At 35.6% G+C, this 19,645-nt stretch overlaps 1 protein-coding gene across 1 annotated transcript; it reads right to left on the bottom strand.

Annotated features, from left to right (window-relative positions):
* Positions 1-270: 270 nt before the first annotated feature.
* Positions 271-6,187, bottom strand: LOC129893786 (uncharacterized). Its single transcript, XM_055969168.1, has 6 exons — positions 6,037-6,187; positions 5,179-5,859; positions 2,977-4,544; positions 1,917-2,093; positions 1,601-1,778; positions 271-1,472 (listed from the first exon to the last, which is right to left on the bottom strand). Exons 2-6 carry the CDS (start codon positions 5,825-5,827, stop codon positions 532-534), a joined length of 3,513 nt encoding a protein of 1,170 aa, XP_055825143.1. The 5' UTR covers positions 5,828-5,859; positions 6,037-6,187; the 3' UTR covers positions 271-531.
* Between the last annotated feature and the right edge of the window lie 13,458 nt (positions 6,188-19,645).

The following is a 19,645-nucleotide window of genomic DNA, read 5'->3' as shown; positions in this document are numbered from 1 at the left end:
GTAATATTGATAAGGTTGCAGGTAAGCAAAACAGGTAAAATATAATTTTGTTACATAAACAACTTGAGAAACAAAAGATGTTTTTTTTAGCAAAAAAATACTCCAATCTTGAAGGACAATTATTTTTTAAGTAGTACCATATTCTACCAAAAAAATAAAATAATATTTGCCCACTTTTAAAAATATTTTGTGCAAATTATTTGAAATCAAATTCATATTTTAGACAAAAGTGGTGTAATAAGCAAAAATAAATAAATAAAATCATGCATATAGGATCCTGAACTTGAGTGTTTTCTTCATTAGCTGAAACATGTTTTCTTCAAGTGGGAGCAGAATTTAAGTTATATAGTAATGACTAGACAGGTAAGCTAGAAATAAAATGGTGTGCACAACCAAGTAAAGATATTGCAGTATCAGAAAGCAGACGATAGGAATACGTAGTTCCGTCCACTCTACAATATATACAGTGTATTCATATATCTACTGGAGATAGTAACATCAAATATCTTCGAAGTAACGTCTCATCAGCTGTCACACATACTCATCCTTGGCTACATGCTCCCAATCTGATGAAGAATTATCATACAAACCTGAAGAGTGGTGATTTCCCAGTCTGGCCTTCCTATTTGAATGGACAACTGGATCATCCGCGACAGAGAGAAGAAACTGTTTCATGGAATCATATCCAGAACCATTGGCGTAAGACCCAATAGAGTCATATCCTTCACTGGCATTAATACTGTGATGATAAAAGTAAGGTTCTATGACCACATTTGCTCTCTGATCTTCTGACACTTCTCCTTTGATCAATCCAAAATTCTCCATATCTGCAGAACCAGCAGCAACCATGTCCAGATCGTTTTTCACCTCCATAAACGGTGAATTCAGCTTGTCTCCACGGAGTGTTAATACATTGAATCTCGCCATAACAGAATCCTCAGCATCATTAGAGACCATATCTGGATCCTTTGTCTCCTCCATGAAAGATGAATTCAAGTTGTCTCCCCGCTGTCTTAAGACGTTGAGTCTCACCTTAACAGAATCCTCAGCATCATTAGCAACCACATCCTGATCCTTTTTCTCTTTCATGAAAGATGATTTCAAGTTGTCTTCCCGTCGTTTCAAGATGTTGAATCTTTCCATAACAGAATCCTCAGTGTCACTGGAGACCATATCAGAAGCTTTTTTTTCATCCATGAATGATGCACTGAAGTCGTTTCCCTGTTGCCTTAAGCTATTTAGTCTCATCGAAACAGAATCCTCAGCATCACTGGCAACCTTCACAGAATCATTTTCCTCTTTCATGAACGATGAACTCAACTTCTCTTCCCTTCTATTTAAGATATTGAATCTCTCCATTACAGAATCGTCAACGTGGACACTTTTGCTTGAAGTAGAGGGACTCTGGGTGGTAATCTTTGATGCTGAGTCATTTTCAGCTTCAGGTGCCACTGAGGAATTCAGGTTTAAGACTGGAGAAAATTTGAAGCACAAAATCTTATTGGCAACAAACACATCTACTGAAACGTCTGAATCAGAATAAAGACCACAACTGTAACAGAGTCACAGCACAGATAATAAAAAAACCAACAGCTTTTACCTTTTCCTTGGCTGAGTTTATGCTTCTCCATTTCGATCTTCATACGGTCAAAACGAGATTTATAGCTTAGGGAACATAACTGTGCTTCAGCTTCAAGCCATAAATTCTTGAAAAGAAGGGCTTGGGGCTGCATACCTTCATCAGAGAGAAAGTTCTCATTGAGGACTTTCTTTATAGCCTGCATGCCTGCCATATTAGTAGGCCACTAACATAGAACTCTATATGGTTGGAACTCCTTCGAAGTCACATTTTCAAAACTTGAATTTACAAGACTAAAATTTAAATGATAATTTCACAACTTACACATAGAGCATACCTGGACCACTTGTTCTTCATTTGAATCCCCTAAGTCATCTGCAGGAGTTAGAAGGGGTGAATTCTCAGCTTTCTTACCATTGTTCTTGCTCTTATCTTCAGGCGTGGGCTGATTACCAAGGCCACAAGAATCCCAAGTAACTTTTTCCATAAACTGGGAGTGTCCTGTCTCAGTGCCCTGGAGGAGAAAATTATAGTTATCTACAAAATTACGCTAACAAACATGGCTTATCAGGTCGATGTACAAACAGAGAACTTAAAACTTAGATCCATTCGGTCGCGCATAAAACAGAAGGGCAGATAATGAAAATACCCAAAATTCAACAAGATAATCAGGACTAACCCAGTCAAAGGCCAAAGGTACACAAAATCAAAAGTCTAAAGCTGACACACAAATCCAATTAATTCGATAAGAAAAATGACATACTAAAACTTAGTTTCATATTCCTGCATACGAAACAGAAATGCATTTTAAAAGTATTCAAAGGTCAGACAAAAACAGGACTGACCCAGTGAATGGCCAAAAGGGTACCTTAATGATTGAGGTTTTCTTATTTAAACAACAACACTTCATGGATATAAGACATCCATTCTAAAATATATACATGAGATGGCAAAGATGACAATTGAACTAACAGCAACAATAACACTGATACACAAGCCATCTTTAGGTTTATCCTTCTCTATTAGACTTAGAAAGTAAAGCAAGCAAGGGAAGCATACCAATTTGATGCACAGTTGTATGATAAAGTAGGTTGATTAACAAACAAAATAGGTGAAATCATGTCAAAGTTGTTAATATTGAAAAATTGTCACATAAAAGAAAAATGCATATGCAAGCTCCTCTTCTGTCCATTATATCTGGAACCATTAGATCATTGGGATCCAATAGTCCACAATGCAGAGAAGAGGTAGTCCACGACCGCACAAGTATTAAGGTCTGGAAGGAGGGATTTAATTCCACACCAGTAATGGCAATACTGCAACTGCTTCCACAATTTGAACACAATGGCCATACCTAAAAACAAAATTAGCTAGTTTGTTCTCTCCCAAAGACTTACCATATAAAAGCGGCGAGATTCTCTGAAGTTTTCAAAAGTGTCATGCTGGGGAAACATTGTATCTTTTGTTTCAATCTTCTTAGCAGTACATTCACCCAGATTGGTAATTGCATTCTTAAGGGTGTCATAGTCTTGATCCTCCAGTAGACATGCATTACTCAAACATTGAGATTTAAGTAGTTCCGAAAGGTTATGAATTGCATGCACAAGTGTTTGAACATCCAGCTTTGGACTTGATCCCATTTGATATGGTTGGGCCTGCTTGGCATCTTCTTGAGAAGCTGGTGAACGTAAAACATTTTCTGCAGCATCTAGTGCAACTACTCCACCCTCTAATGTGTCATTGAGGTTCAAACCAGAATGCATAAAACCCTCCGGTAAATTATGCTTTGCGGGTCCATATTTGTGGTCATCAACACTAAGGTGCTTGCCCCAGGAATATTGTAGTTGACAATCATTTTCAGAGTACTGAGGTAGATTATATCCTTTGGCAGGCCTGTTCAGATCTTCAGAAAATTTAAGTATCCCACCACTGCTGGACAGATCCATAGGCACCAATGTTTCTTTTATGACATCATTGGTCCTGTGGTCTTCTGTGATGTAGTTATTACTTCCAGTGCCTACTGAAGGAACAGACAGACTATTTCCAGCATATACATGGTTATGCAGATTTTCTTCACCAAGTTTCTTTGAGGAAGTTTTCCCTGAATGTTCCGCTGGGGGAAATAAAGGATTGCTTTGACCAAAATCAGAACATTCTAGTTTGCTTTTGAAGTGGCATGAGCTTGGAGCTTCAATAGAGTCGCAGAGAGAAATACGAAAAGCAGGAGCACCTTTCCAGCAGGGTGAATCTACATTTGGGTTATGAAGATCTAGAGCATCTGAACATTTCTCAGCAAAAGTCACAGGTGGTGCACTAGCGCAAGGAGCTTGAGATCCAGATCTTTCTTTAACTGCAATCTCTATGCTATTGCTGCTACAAGGACGGGTCGAGCACTGATTGTTAATTGATGATGATGCAAAAAAAATGTCCTTGATCTTGTCAAAGTCCGGCAGTGTGCTTGAGCCCAAGGAAAACTCTTTGACCAGAGAATCTATTGGTAGCCGAGTTTCTTCACCCTTTAACAGGTCACAGACATCTGATTTCTCACTGTTTGTAGCCCCAGTTTTGCAAATATCCACATTTTTGTGCGAGTCTGTCTTCGGTGCGAAGAAACCGCTTCCAGAAGGTGCTGGTCTGATAACCACTACAGGAGAAGATTTTGATGTGGATGTAGTATCACGGGGACGAGAATCAAGGGGTTGGAAGAATTTCTCATGTGGAGTAAAAGGGTTTTCATAGTTCAGGTAATTATGAGAAGACCCTAAAGAAAGTCCCACTTGGCATGACAGAGGGAGAATTGAACCCATAGTTGTTTCTGAGTTAAGAGATGGGTAGCCTGGTTCTTGAGCGAGATATGACTTGGCATCCATATGTCCCATACTTGAAGTCCCAGTATATACACCATCAGTAAAATTTCCAGCACCAGAATCTTCTCCAGCTATGTTCACACCTTCAAGTGAATTACCTACAAAATGACAGACATTAAAAGCCTCTATCTGACTGCATTATTGCAACAAGTTTAGACAATTATACAAACGACAGATACTTCTTTTAAGCTTCAACTTTGAACTAGTTACAAGTATATAGCAACCCTCACCGCACATAGAGATAAAATTGCATGAATCAGACACGTAGAAGTAAAAGACTTAAACTCCATGATATGAATAATTTGTCATTGACATAAGAAGTTGAAATGGATTTGATAATCGAGGAAAAATTTTAGGTCAGGAATAGTATAATACTCATCAATGAAATAGATTTCTTTCTTTTTTGGGAAAAAGGACTACATCAGTACTATGGTAGTGAAAGCAATTAAAAAGATAATTACCAACAACAAGCATAAGACAATGAATGATTAAACCCATACAAGTCAAATTTGACATCCTAAATGCAGATAAAATAAAAGTTAGATACACTCAGAAAGCAAATTGAAACAGACAAATTAAAGACCCGTACAATTTGGTAATATACTCAAAACAAACCATGGTATGGAACATATATGAACAATGAAAATACGGAAATTCTAAAGATAAAAAATGCGAGATATAAGGAATACATTGCAATTTGGAACAATACAGATAAGAGCAAAAGGAAATTACCTTGAGACATGCAATTCCTGTAACCAAACGAAGCATTAACCTTCCCCAAGGAAAAACTTCCATCAACTCCCTTCCTCTCATCTTGCATCCCATCAGCCACTTTACTAAAAAAACTCCAATGCGAGTATTCCAAACCAGACAAGCTCTGGGTATAATCAACTTGCGACGAGGGGTGTTCAACATGGATATTACCAGAATTAGGCAAAACATCAAGTGAAGGTTCATTGAAGGCGGAGGAGGGGTGTTCATTGCTCACTATGGAAGGCAGATAAGGGGCATAATATCCCTCATGACCAAAGGAATACGTGTCAGTTGAAGCATTAACAGTGGGGTTTGAAGTTGACCAAAAGTTACTGCTGGGTTTAACAGAATCAGAAGGGGAAAACTCAGGCATATTGCAAGTTGTGGGCACAGAATCAGTAACTGAAGAGAAAAAATTGTATCCAGGCGGTGAAGGGTCAGCAGCAGCATATTGCCAAGACTGTCCAAATGGTACTGTACCAGTATAGGAGGAATCACTGAAATTCAACAATTGGGTTGAACCGGATTTGGAATTGGACCGATCAACAGTAAAAGGTGGAGCTAAAGGTGATAAATTGGAGAAGGATGATGAGGAACCACCATTACCCAAAGACCCTAAACCCATCATCTCTGAGTGAGTCAAAACATTATTTCAATCCACTGATCAAAACCCAGAAAGCTTTAATTAGTCTTAACAATTCTGAACAACAAACAACAGTATCAAGAAGCGGGAAAAATTCAGTCTTTTTGTCCACAAAAAAAAAAAGGAATCACAAATCGAAAAATCAAAGATTATCTGATTAATTGAAGAGACAAGGGCGGAAAAAGAAAAGATACCTAGTAGATATAGTAAGGCATAAGGACTCTGAGAGAGGCAACGGAGACTCTTCTGTGTGGGTCTTCTTGCTCTTTCCTCTTCCCAAACTCTAGTGCTGAAATTTGGCTTATTCTGTTTTCGGTACTCATCTTTTCTTGATTCCGTTTATTCTCAAAATTACCATGCTGCCCTAAACATTTCTTCTACACCCGGCGAAGAAGCCCAAGTTAATGTAATTAGCCACGACTTCATTTATTACTATAGGTTAATACTTACTCGAGAAAATGTCATAAATAGTCCCTTCCCTATAAAAGTAGATTTAAAATAATTTTTTAACTATATAATTATTGAATTAAAATTTTTAATTATTCAAAAATTTATCGGGTTTGATTTCTTGATTATACATTTATCGATTTTAGTCCTCTAATTAAACACTTACCGATTTTAGTCATTTAATTATTTAAATAGTTATCAGGTTTGGTCTCTTATCCATGTTTTATACTGTCACTATCCAAAATATACCATGAGTGACACACACACTTAACCTTCTAGGTGGGAGAATCAATGATACAAATCTCAACTTATATTAGCGATTCAACTCATAAAACACGACAATATTGCGGAAGTTCAAACTTATGAAAGTAAGAAATAACAATACACAAGAGTCTACTACTTAACGTTTCCCAAAATCTGAAAGTCATCACATCGAGGACATCTAATTCTAAAATACTATGACTAGAAATATCAAACACTATAATAAAATAAATAACATAGTTCGTGTCCGAATACTAAGGACATCTTGTCATGACTGAAAGAATCCAACACGAGCTAGAATGAATAGCTTACCCTGAAACCTGATGTGCTGGACACTGGCTATAGCTAAGGTCGAGTCGAAGTCGATGATATACTCGCTGCACTCCACAAGATAAAATAAAAAAAATACAAGTAGGGGTCAATACAGGACAATATGTACAGATTAGGTATCATCGACCGACTCAAAATAAAAATCAATATATCTAAAGTAATAACAGAAAATCAACTACAACATTTAACATGTGTCAAACAACAAGATTAAGATCAAGTGACAACACAATGAAATAGTTATGTAACCAATCAACAATATCAAGAGTATACATGAGGACTCATGCCTCCACATCGCGGTCTTTTAGGATTGAGTTATTTGAGATTGAGTACTATTAAGTCATTTTAATATTTTTCCTTTAATATTAGTGTGTTGTAACGTGACATACGATCCAATAATATCGTGTCGAAATGTGACACCCGATTCAATAATATCGTGTCGGCTCGTGACATCCGATCCAATAATATCGTGTCAGAATGTGATACCCGATCCAAATTTATCGTGTCGGCTTGTGACACACGATTCAAATATATCGTGTCAAAACATGAAATCTAATTCAAATATATCGTGTCGGAATATGACATTCGATCCAAATATTATTAAATTATTATTCTTTATTATCACTTTCTACTTTATTAACAATATTTTATCAAGCCTTCTTTATTCAAGACATCACTTTTGATAGAGCTAGTTTAAGATTATAGATTTCACGATTTTGAAATTACAGATCAATTACAACAATATATCAATCATCCAAACCACAATAATTAAATGCATAGAAAACTTCATAACATTACTCAATGACTATCAACCACTATTAAGACTCTGTTTATGATATAGAATAAACCATAACCTACCTCAACCGAAGAACCGAAGCCAAGCAAGTTAATTTACCAATGTCTTTTCTTTCTTCAACAACTTAGAACATTTTCAATCTATCAAATATACAATATTCGTAAGTAAACGAGTCCATAGAAATCAATAATATATATATGTTTAACCTAAACCCAATAACTCACCCAACTCTATAATCAATTTCCTAAAACTCAAGTCTAGGGTTAAGCCTCAATTCCTCCAATATCATAAACTTACTGATATTCATATAATACAATGTACCTAATATTTAATTACATATCTCAATATATCAAAAAATGAATTATAATGTGACAATTTAAAAGAACAAATTTTAAAACAGGGGGTAACTGATTCGAACTAATAACATACCAAGAAGCGAATTGCAGAATGTTACTACCGCCACCAATTCAATCACTCCAACCATCCTCTCTCAATCATTATCCATGATTATCCTAAAATCTTATTAATCAATACTTAATAATAATTAACAATAGAATTTGTCTTCACAGTTTTAAGAACCCACGCGAAGTGAATATCCTCTCAAAGCCTCTTACCCCATTGTGGAAGATAAAATTTGTGGACCTAGTAAAGCTTAAAAGGATCTCCACTATAACACAAATTAATTTTTGGGTGAGAAGTTGAGGCTTCTGTTCAACCTGAAATTATTTGTAGTACATAACTACGTGACAAAATACTTAGATTAGCCTTTAAATTGTTTGACCGAATGAGATAGGAATTTGAAATTTAGTTCATTCAACACTAACATATCATACTAAAGAATTTCCACCCAATGTATGCACAATATATATATATATATATATATATATAAAACAACATTGGAGTTTGTTTAAGCTTACCTGAAGCAGTTTGTCGCCAACTATGAGTTCTCTCACTCTTCTTTCATCAGAGAGTTTGAGCCCTAATTGGTTGGTGTTATAACTAAATAAATAATAATAACCTCCTTTAACACATGTTTATGCTTTCTCTCTACTTTTCCATTTTGTTGTGGAGTACCCACACAAAAGGTTTGAAACAGAATACTGATGGCGAAAAAATAATCGATCAAATAATTAAATTCGGTATCATTATCACTTTGTACAACTTTAGTTGTTTGATTAAATTATCGATCAACCATAGCAACAAAAGTTATAAACATCTGAAACACTTCTATTTTATCAACCAACAAGTGATCCAAATAGCTCGGGAAAAATCATCAATAATTATTAGAAAATAATGAGCTCCACACGATGAAACATGTCGATGTGGACCCCACAAACCACAATGTATTTTCTCAAATATTCTAGACGTTTTATTATCGCTTAAAGGAAATTTGTCTCTAGGATGCTTAGCACATAAACACACTTCACAATCCTTTGCTAAACTACTTTTATCACTACTAACATAAGGAAACAACTTAACTACTCTCTCAGAAGGATGCTCTTATCGTCGATGCAACAATTTCAATGCTGATGCTACCATGACAGTAAACCACATGTTGCACCATGTCTAGTTTGCTAAAATAGTATAGTACTTCCTTTCTAACTCCCGTTCCAATCAGTTCCTTCAGTGGATCCTAAATAGCATACATATAAGAATTGAAAGAGACAATGGTGTGTAAATTATTAGTAAGTTGGGGGACGCAGAGTAAGTTGCAACGTAAATAAGGCACATAAAGGACAAAGGTGATTTTATCTGACAGTCGAACGGAATCTTTCAAAGAAGAAAATACCTTTTCACCATTAGGCAAACTAACAGGATAATCAACAGTATAAACATCAAGCAACCAAGATTTCTCATCAGTAACATGATGAGTAGCACCAATGTCAATAATCCAAGAAGAAATATCAAACTTACCATTCAAGCGATTTTCTAGATTTATAGCATTATCAAAAAAATCTGTAATAGCCTTTCATTGATCGAAAGTAAAGTGTTGACCCCATGATAACAATATTTAATGCGATTGTTACACAATTTGCCATGGATGAAGACGTGGAGGTGCTACCGGGCGTGGCAGTTGTAGTTGTCGATTCATCAAAATTATCGCCTTTGAAATGAGTAGGCATAATATAGTCCCCGGGTCGGTCTTGAGGATCGAAAAAATAGTGAGAATTAGACTCAATTTTGGGTGGTGGTAGAAGAGGTACGTCGTCATCAGCCATGAAAATTTATGATGAAGAAAAAATTTAGCTCTGATACCATAAAAAAAACTGTACAATCTTGATTACTCTTTATTTATTCCTCCAAGAGTAAATATATATGTGATACACTATTGAAATAAAAAAAACATAATATCTCCTTAATATGCTACCAAATATACAAAGAATTATATAATAATTATTTTCCTACAAATAATTATCTGTTACATGTGGATGTCTCATTCCAAAAGGAGCCCACCACTTGCAAAGTTAGGCCAAAAATTTGGTACGTTATTTACCTATATATATGCATAGTCTGTGCATTTGAAAAATATATGAACACATAGAATAAGAAGAATATTACATACTGCTTCATCTTATTTCTGCTCTATCTTTCTCTCTTTTCTTTTTACTTTCTCCGCTTTATTTGTTTAAAGATAGAATATTTCATAAGATTATCAAATATATAAAATACCAAAGTTTGTGATACTCGTCGTTTATGTTGATGACATAAATTTCATTGGAACCCCTGAAGAGGTGTTATTACCCGTATTTTTCACATTAGGACAATTTGGGGATAATGGTAATAAGTCAAGGGCAAGGCTATGTTTGACCTTGTTGGATACAAAATTGTTAAGACTAAATTGAGATGTAGAAATATTGGAAATTTGTTAAGGGTAAAAATTGAAATTTCTCATGTGGAAATACCATAAAAGATTAAGGACAAAATTGGAATTACTCATGTGGAAATACCATAAAAGTTTAGGGGTAAAATTGGAATTTTACATATGGAAATACTATAAAAGGTTAAGGGCAAAGGTGGAATTTCAACTTGGAAATATTAGAAAAGGTGAGGGGCAAATTGGTAATTTCACTTAGGAGTCTTTATGTCTTCCAATTCTTCGAACTTTCAAGACAATTCAAGAAAGAAGAAAAAAAAACAAAGGAAAAGAAAATAAGGGGAAAATCGATCAAGGAAAAAAAAATAGGGAGAAAATTGAAAGCTTGCTCCAAAAATTATTTTCTCCTAGTATTCCTACTAAATCAAGGGTCCTCTATAACATGGTAAAGTTATTTTGGAAGATAGGAGGCTTGTTTGGTTGATTTGAAGCTTTGGTAAAGTGAAGAAGTTGGAAGGAAAAGGTAAGAATTAATCCAATTTCTTTGTGTTATGAAGTTTGTTTATGTTGTAGTAAGTAGAGATGTGTAGAATCCATGGAAATATGGAAGTTATATGGTTGGATTTGGACATATGAATAAGTTATGTGTATGTAAGATTGTTGGCAAGAAGACTTGAATTTTTGTGTAGTATTTTTGTGTAGTATTTTTGGTGTAGTATTTGAATAGTAGTATGATAAATATTTGATGTTGAAAATGGAAGTTGGATGAAATTAATTGAAGTTGGAAATATGAGTTAGGTGATGAAATGGAAAAAAAATAAGTTTGTATAATTTGTTAGTTGTTGTTATAATTTTTGGGATATAAATAAAGTTTATATGGTGTAAGTTGGTATTAAAATGGGTTGTAGGAATTATGTAATTTTAGTATGATATTATAAGAATATGGAGGTAAGTTATTAAAAGTATGGATTCTTGTTGTTGATTATGAAGTTGAAAGAAGAAAATGAATTTGATTATGAAGTTGAAAGAAGGAAATGAATTTGATTATGAAGTTGAAAGAAGAAAATGAATTGTAATAGTTTTGTTGCATTTATGGAATTTTTGGGTGAAATATGGAATTGATGAATATTGAATAGTTTACTTGGAATATTTTTCACCTATGTTGGAATGAGTTGAAATTAATTATGAACATGAAATATTCATATTTATTTGGAAATGCAAAGTTTGGTTGAAAGTTGTTGCACTAATTGGAAAATTACATCAATTTATGTTATGGTGTGTTTAAGTTGATTATTGATGGAATTGGTGTTGATGTTGGCTTGGTTGTTGATATTGTGGCCGAGTTATAATCTCGGGGTTGTCATATATATAGGGGAGATGCTGCCGAATTTTTTGTAGACAAGTATTGGAAAAATTGAGTTCTTAAAGTCTTATGAATAGTAATTGGTAAATGTGACCAATTGTAGATTTTGGAGGAAACGAGAATTGAATTTGGACAACCGTAAAACGTCAAAAAGGTATGTAAAGCTTTACATTTTCTTCTCTTGGCATGTCCTAGATGTAATAAGAGTGAATACGAACCTCGGGGATCACTCTACTCTTTGAAATCGACGCTCGAAAATTTCCCTTTTCTATTCAATAGAATTGAATTAGGTAATTATGAATAATTTTGGAAAAATTGTCTAAACTTTTAGATTTTTCGTCGAGCCACGACCAAAAATAAGGCGCTAGGTGGGAGGCAACCCACCCAGTTGTTTATATAATTGTGAAAATTTCATGTGCAGAAAAACAGGTAGCAGTGTGGAACAAGCTGAAGCATTGGTTCTTGGCGCTACACTGGCGCGATGCGCCACTACAGCGCCAAAACCTGCACAAATTCTAGTGGCGCGACGCGCCAGGAGGCAAACTACTGCGGCATGTTTTGGGCGCGATAGTGGCGCGATGCCCCACTGCAGCGCCAAACGAAATTCTTCAGAAATTCCCTGGGTGCGATAGTGGCGCGATGCGCCACTACAGTGCCACAAGCAGGGTCGGGTCGAAAGCTTAAATATCAGGTTTAAAACAGACCAAAACCCTCTATTCCCTAAATTGCCTCCATCATCTCCTCCAATATCCGACCCTAAAACTCCCAAAACCTTTCTCTCTTCAACTTCCCCTCTAATTTCAAAAACTCACAAAACTTTCCCCCTTCCACTCCCACTCTAATATCTACTATAAATCACTTTCCTTCACACACATATTCTACCAAAGAACATTCACCTCACCAAATCATCCCTAAATCTCTTTTCTATCCTCTTTGAACTTTTCCAAACAACGACATTACCAAGCATCCGATTTTAATTACCCTTCTCCTTTTTAATGGCATCCAAAGGAAAACAAGTGACCCAAGGAGTTGGCAACAAGAGGTCCCGGAAAACTGGGACTTCTTCAACCACTGGACAAACAAGCTCAGGGATACCACCGCGTCGATTTGGTAGACAAGCAGTGGAGCAGTATGGATTAGATTGGTTTGACTCCCAGAAAGAAGCGAAATACATGAGAGATGAATATGTGAATGAAGGAAGGCTACAGACGGAGTTCCCCCGAGTTCACGAGATGGTCTACAATCTGGGTCTTCAATTTATTTTCGAAGACCAAGGTGAGTGTAATTTAACTCTTGTCCGTGAATTTTATGCAAATTGGAACACTGATCAGTCAAGTACCAATAAGGTAGAAGTTCGGGGTAAAGTTATCCGTTTTTCAACTAGAAGTTTGAATGAGTTTTTGGGGACACCACATTGTGATTTTAATGAATTTATAGATATGAAAGAACAGCCACCATACAGAGATATTCGTCATACTCTTTGTGGTACTAACTCCATTGCCCGATGGGAGAGGGCAAAGGACACCGGTAGGCACAGTACGCTGCATTATTCACATTTGAATAGTGAAGCCAAGGTGTGGTTGAAAATCGTGTGTAGTGTCTTGTTGCCATGTAAGCATGTGTCAGAAGTGACTAGAGAAAGGGTTGTCCTAGTTTACCGGTTGATGAAGGGGTTGCAGGTAAATGCCAGGTCGGTGATCCGTCGGAATATGCTGAAATTCAGAAACAATAAGAGGTGGCATTTCTGTTATGGAAGCATAATAACCCGAATGTTGAGAGCTCAAGGAGTTGAAGAAGAAAGTCACGATCTAAGTGCACCAAGGGTGCCGTATCTAGGGGTGGGCATAAAATACCGAAAACCGAATTACCGAACCGAACCGGCTATTTCGGTATTTCGGTATTCGGTATTCGGTACTTCGGTTCGGTATTCGGTACCAAAATTTAACAGTTCGGTATTTCGGTTTCGGTTTCGGTATTTATAATTTTCCCATTCGGTATTCGGTAAATATCGAATACCGAAATTATTTCTGTTGGGCTCCTAAAAGATGCCTTTTAAACATAAAGGGCTATAGGCTCATTGCTATAATTTAAGTCCAGCCCAAACCCAATAATCATTAAAGTCCAGCCCAAACCCAATAATCTTTAACTTATCTAAACCTAAGTCCCTAGCACACTATTACACTAACATTTAACCTATTCACCTCAATACTTCATTTTTCTATTCTGAGTTCACTTATGCAGTTATGCCGCCTTCAGCCCTTCACCTTCGCCGCTTCACGCCGCCTTCGCCATCACCTTCATCGCTTCACTTGAAGGTAAGTTCTCTTTGCCTCTTCTTTTCCTCTTCCTCTTCCTCTTTCACTCTACGTCCTTCACTTGTAATAGTGCCTAAATAATTGCAAGATTCACTTGTACGTCCTTCACTTAATGTTTCTTCTATACAGGAATTTGCAAGATTCATTCGAGTTCTTGACTGCTATCCCATGGACACAAATCTATGATTGGTTACCTTCCATAAGTATGTTATGTTGGGAGATTTAACTTGTAGAGGAGTTGCTCAACTTCAAATTGTTGTATGTTTATCTGCTAGAAACTTCCAGTCCCATAGGCCATAGTTGTGCCTGCCCTGTGCTCTCATATTCTTTCCATCTACATTTTAGAAGATTTGTTGTTTCAGTTCACACCCATCCCCTTTTATTTTCTAGGCTAGCTGTTAGCAAATCTCAGGATAGCAATTAACTATTGCTTCACCTGTAGCTTTTGTCCAATGGGCAAATTGTTTATCCACATCTTTTAACTTCAGTACTTATATTAAAAATACCCATATTATGTTCTAATAGGATTCAAAGTTTTCCGTCAATAGTACTTATTTAGGCCTCATTTATTAAAGGTATTATCAAGTGTGTTCGTTTTTCAGCTGGCTATAATAGTACTCGAGCATACTTGTTACAAAAACTAATATCAGACAATGGCATGCAAGGCAAACAGGCAGGCACGATTTTACATTGGATTTCGACTTCAATATGGTATTACCGAATACCGTACCGAACCGAAGTTTGATTTACCGATTACCGAATTACCGAACCGAAATTTGAAAGTTCGGTATTTGGTATATACTTTGAAATACCGATTACCGAATTACTGAATCCTAATTTTGAAAATACCGAACCGAATACCGAACGCCCAGCCCTAGCCGTATCTGATTTGTAAGGTGGTTGACGTTACCAAAACAAGAAGTCATGATGCAGCACAGGGACAAATGCTATCGGCTGTAGAATGACAAGCTCGTGACGAAAGTTGGATGGGTCACATGTTTGGAATGGCAGAATTGCAATTGCGTACTGGTGGACATCCGGCAACGGCCGAAGAAATGACAGAATTGGCAGAGCGCTATCCACTGACGGATAGTGCTATGTATATGTGCAGGGTAGGGCCGGATTTTCAAGCACCTCTGGATGATGATGAACCCACCATGGAAGATGTGGGAGAAGACGAGGAAGATGAAGAACCAGAGGATACGGCTACCACTGCTCTTATGGTGGTAGATAACACAGCCACCATAATTGGAGGAGATGATGACTGAGCTATGCAGGGAGTTCTTTCTTTCACTCTTAAAACTATGCATTATTATAGAGCACTGGGGACGGTGCTTTGTTTTGGTGTGGGGTGAGAGTGTGAAAATTAATTGTATTGTACCTGTGTAGAAACTTTACTTTAGTGCATTCTAGTGCATTTTTTTCATTTTGGGTTTCTTGGTAGTTGTTTTCGGTTCTTTAGCCAAGAATAGTCCCTTTTGAACCGTATATATATAAAAAAAAAATGACTAGTTTAAGACACTTAAATTCTTGTATTTGACTCAGGTGATGCATGCTTTCATATGATTGTGTAGTTGGCATTCAATAGTTATCATCCTTAAATTGTACATGTGCTATGTGGGAGTGGGGATTGTATGTATTCAGTGCAGACATATCGAGAGCTAGAACTTGCCCGGGGTACATACAAAACAAAATAGAGATTGGTTAGTTTAGGAAAGAAACTAGGCATTTCTTAAATAGCCTTGATTATTTTCCCTTGCTTTATACTAAACCCAAACTTTCAATACTCTCTTATTCCGAGCGTCTAAAAAAAAAAAATATGAAAAGGGGTACCAAATACTGATTCTTACCATCCCTCCAGTTTAAATTACAACTTATGAAGATCTATGCAATCCTAAAACTATTGCATTCTTGTATTTGATAGAGCAAAACACGGAGGGCAAGCCTATGGAAATCTTTGTGTAGCACATGAAATTGTTTGAGTGAGTGAGATGCACATGTTGAATTGTAAAGGATTTGATAATCTATAGAATGTCCAATTAAATGATGCATATGAGTTTGCTGTATTATAGAGTCAATTCTTGAGTTTAAGAGGTGTTGAACTAATTAAGGTGATTGAACATGTGTAGCCAGGTGCTTAAGGTATATCTGAGACAGATTGCCTTATGTTTATGCTAGGATCAACGTCTACGCTCAATTCAGGTGTTTGTTCGAGGACGAACAAAAGTCTAAGTAGGGGGTGGTGATCTTGGGCGCATTTATAAGCCCATGCACTATGTTTGGCCATTGTTCTGTGGCATTCTGAGAAGTAATTGAAGCCAAATGACGTGTTTTGGATGAAAATCAAGCAAGTGTGAAATAAGGTATGAGTTCCAACATGTGCAGGGATTTTGCAAAGCAAAAGGCAAAAGAAATATGGTCCTGGCGCTATAGTAGCGCGATGCGCCACTGCAGCGCCAAAACCTGCATATACTTTAGTGGCGCGACGCGCCAGGATACAAACTACTGCGGCATGTTTTGGGCGCGATAGTGGCGCGATGCCCCACTGCAGCGCCAAACGAAATTCTTCAGAAATTCCCTGGGCGCGATAGTGGCGAGATGCGCCACTACAGCGCCATCACCTTTCCAATTGTTTATTATTCTTCTCTTCAATAATTGATAGGAGAGAGAACACTATAAAATAGTGGGGTGTGCTAGGGCAAAGGAGGCGGCCAGAGAGGTGTTTTTGGAGGCAGAAAGAGAAAGAGAAGAGAAGAAAGAAGAAGAGAAGCACAAAAACATCTTAGGTTCTTTTCTTACCTTAGTGTGTTCTAATGTATTTGGAATTGATTCCTGATTGTTGTTATTTACATATGAGTAGCTAAACACCCAAATTCCGGGGCTATAGCTACGAAACATGATTTAATAGCATTTAAACTTGGTGGAAGATGGGTTGTTGATTCTAATTACTCTTTCATTCTTGTGATTATAATTTTGATGCTTGGCCAGCATTAAGATATATATGTTGTTTATCTTGAATTCGGAAGAGGACAGGTAGATAGAACAAAGAAGGGAAGGAATGTGTTCATACTAACATACGTTAGCATGATTAGTAGATAGGATGCTTGTGACACATACCTATTTACCACATTTGGTTATGATAAAGGATGATAGTTAAATGCGTTTTTATTGTTTCATACCTATCACCGCTCAAAGATGTACTTAGGTTGGCAATGAAGATAGGCAATTATAGGTCGGAAAACCATAATTGGATTATTAACCCTTTTTATCAGTAATTAAATAACCCATCGGAAACTAAGATTGAATGATAGTAAACATGATTTCACATGATGCTATAGCCCTGGAATCTCTTAAAGCCCGATTAATATACATAATTATAGCATTGTCTTCACTTCGAGAAAGTGTTTATATTTCCGAAAATTAGTAACAAACAATCTCAACCTCATTGCATAACTATAATTAGTGGAGGCATTTGAAAGAAACTGTTTGCCTTATCAAGGTCCCTGTGGGTTCGATATCTGGCTTGAAAGAGCCGCTTTACTACTTGAGAGACTACGTACACTTGCGTATGCAATTGTAGCTATAACAATATTATACTGGAATATATACACAATAATTTATTTTTTTAATATATATTAATTATTAATTAATATAATCTCACGTACAAAGCACGTACACTTAACTATTATTATAATAACTTTGTGTTGTTACTTTATATATTCGGTAGTAATATAATTTTAAAACTAATCCAAATATCATATACTTTTCCAAGATAAAAGAGACTAAAATCACACATTTTAACTAATTAAAAATTAAATATATTTAATGAAATATCAAAAGGACCACAATAAGAATCAACCAATAATTGAAGGACTTGAATTATTATTATTTCCCCGAGGGACAAAATATACCATTTACCAAATAAATATGATGATTTGCAATTTTTATATGTTATTGTTATTTTAGGATTTATAGGTTTCAATTAGATTTACTTTGGTGGGCAAAAGGTGTACTACTTGAAAAGGAATAAAAAATCAAGAAGATTGAATGAGGAAAGAAGGATTAAAATGAATAAGAATAAAAAAATAATTAGTGTTAAATTATGGCGGATGTCTCTTTAATGGATGTCTTTTTTCCAAGTGGAGCTCACTCAAAGTGGGCAAATTGCCCACTTGGTTTTTAACTCTCATCTCTAGCTATAAATATAGTCATTTATCTGTAATGATTGTCACATAGATATAGCAATACTTTCTCCTTTCTATTTCTCTTGCTCTTATTTTCTTCTTCTTAAATTATTAATTTATCTTATTTTACAACACGTTATCAGCATGATGCTCTAGCTATTTTTAGAAGGTAATAAAAAGAGTAAAAATTTTATTTTCTTAACAATTTTATTTTCTTAAAATGTCTAATATTTCCAAACTTAAATTTGTTGCCCTTGATATTTTTGGAAAAAGCTACTCATTATAGGCACTTGATGCTGAAATTCATTTAAAATCGATGGATCTGGCAGACACCATCAAAGATGAAAATACGACATATAGTCAAGATCGTGTAAAATTCATGATATTTCTCCGCCACCATCTTGATGAGAGGCTAAAATTACAATATCTCATATTAAAAGACCCCCTTAAATTGTGAAAAAAATTTAAAAAAAGATATGACCACCTGAAGTTGGTCATACTTCCACAAGCACGTCATGATTGACTAAACTTGCGATTAATGGATTTCAAAAATATATCTGAATATAATTCTGTCTTATTTAGAATTATAGCTCAGTTAAATTTATGTGGAGATGAAATAACTGGGCAAGATAAACTCGAAAAGACATACTCCATATTTCCACCGCGAATATTCTGAATTACTATCTCACTTTCTTATTGCTGAACGACACAATGAACTATTAATGAAAAATTATGATAGTCGTCCCGTTGGTTCTTTACCACTCCCGTAAGTTAATCAGGTAAATTATAACCAATGCAAAAGCGTGGTCATGATTGAAGAAGAAATTATAATCATGATGCTCGTCTGGCACCGAGAAATGATCGACAATATAAAATACAGAGTAAAAGTCCAAAAGTTTTATCAAAAAAAATTTTAGAAATTATATGTCATAGATGTGAAGATATGGGGCACAGTTCGCGGACTTGCCGGTCATCAAAATACTTAGTTTAGTTATATTAGACATCCTTAAAAAGGGCAAAAAATAATTCAGAGATAAATTTTATCTCTGAAGATAATATTGAGCCTATGCATCTAGATGTAGTTGATTTCTTTAATTTCCAGAAGAAAATATGAATATTGATAAGACTAATAATATTTAAATCATTTTTTTAATTTTATCTGTACTAAATATTATGTTTGTATTTTCCTAGTCCATGTAAATAAAAAAGATTGTGTAATAAACCATGTATTAATTATAATATTTAGTTTATTTCTTGTTTGAAGAAAAATATGAATATGCCTCAACTTTTGTTTG

The sequence above is a fragment of the Solanum dulcamara genome, chromosome 7, assembly GCF_947179165.1.
Source record: "Solanum dulcamara chromosome 7, daSolDulc1.2, whole genome shotgun sequence".
In the NCBI taxonomy this organism is placed as follows: domain Eukaryota; kingdom Viridiplantae; phylum Streptophyta; class Magnoliopsida; order Solanales; family Solanaceae; genus Solanum; species Solanum dulcamara.
This window is presented reverse-complemented; position numbering and strand designations above follow the sequence as displayed.

What these genes read in the sequence shown, in the direction of transcription:
- LOC129893786 (XM_055969168.1), bottom strand. Translation starts at nt 5,827, where the DNA reads ATGATGGGTTTAGGGTCTTTGGGTAATGGTGGTTCCTCATCATCCTTC. An exon ending in AATCTCGCCGCTTTTATATG is followed by an intron (nt 2,094 to 2,976) that starts GTAAGTCTTTGG and finishes TTTCTCCTCCAG; the next exon opens with GGCACTGAGACAGGACACTC. An exon ending in ATGAAGAACAAGTGGTCCAG is followed by an intron (nt 1,779 to 1,916) that starts GTATGCTCTATG and finishes GCAGGCATGCAG; the next exon opens with GCTATAAAGAAAGTCCTCAA.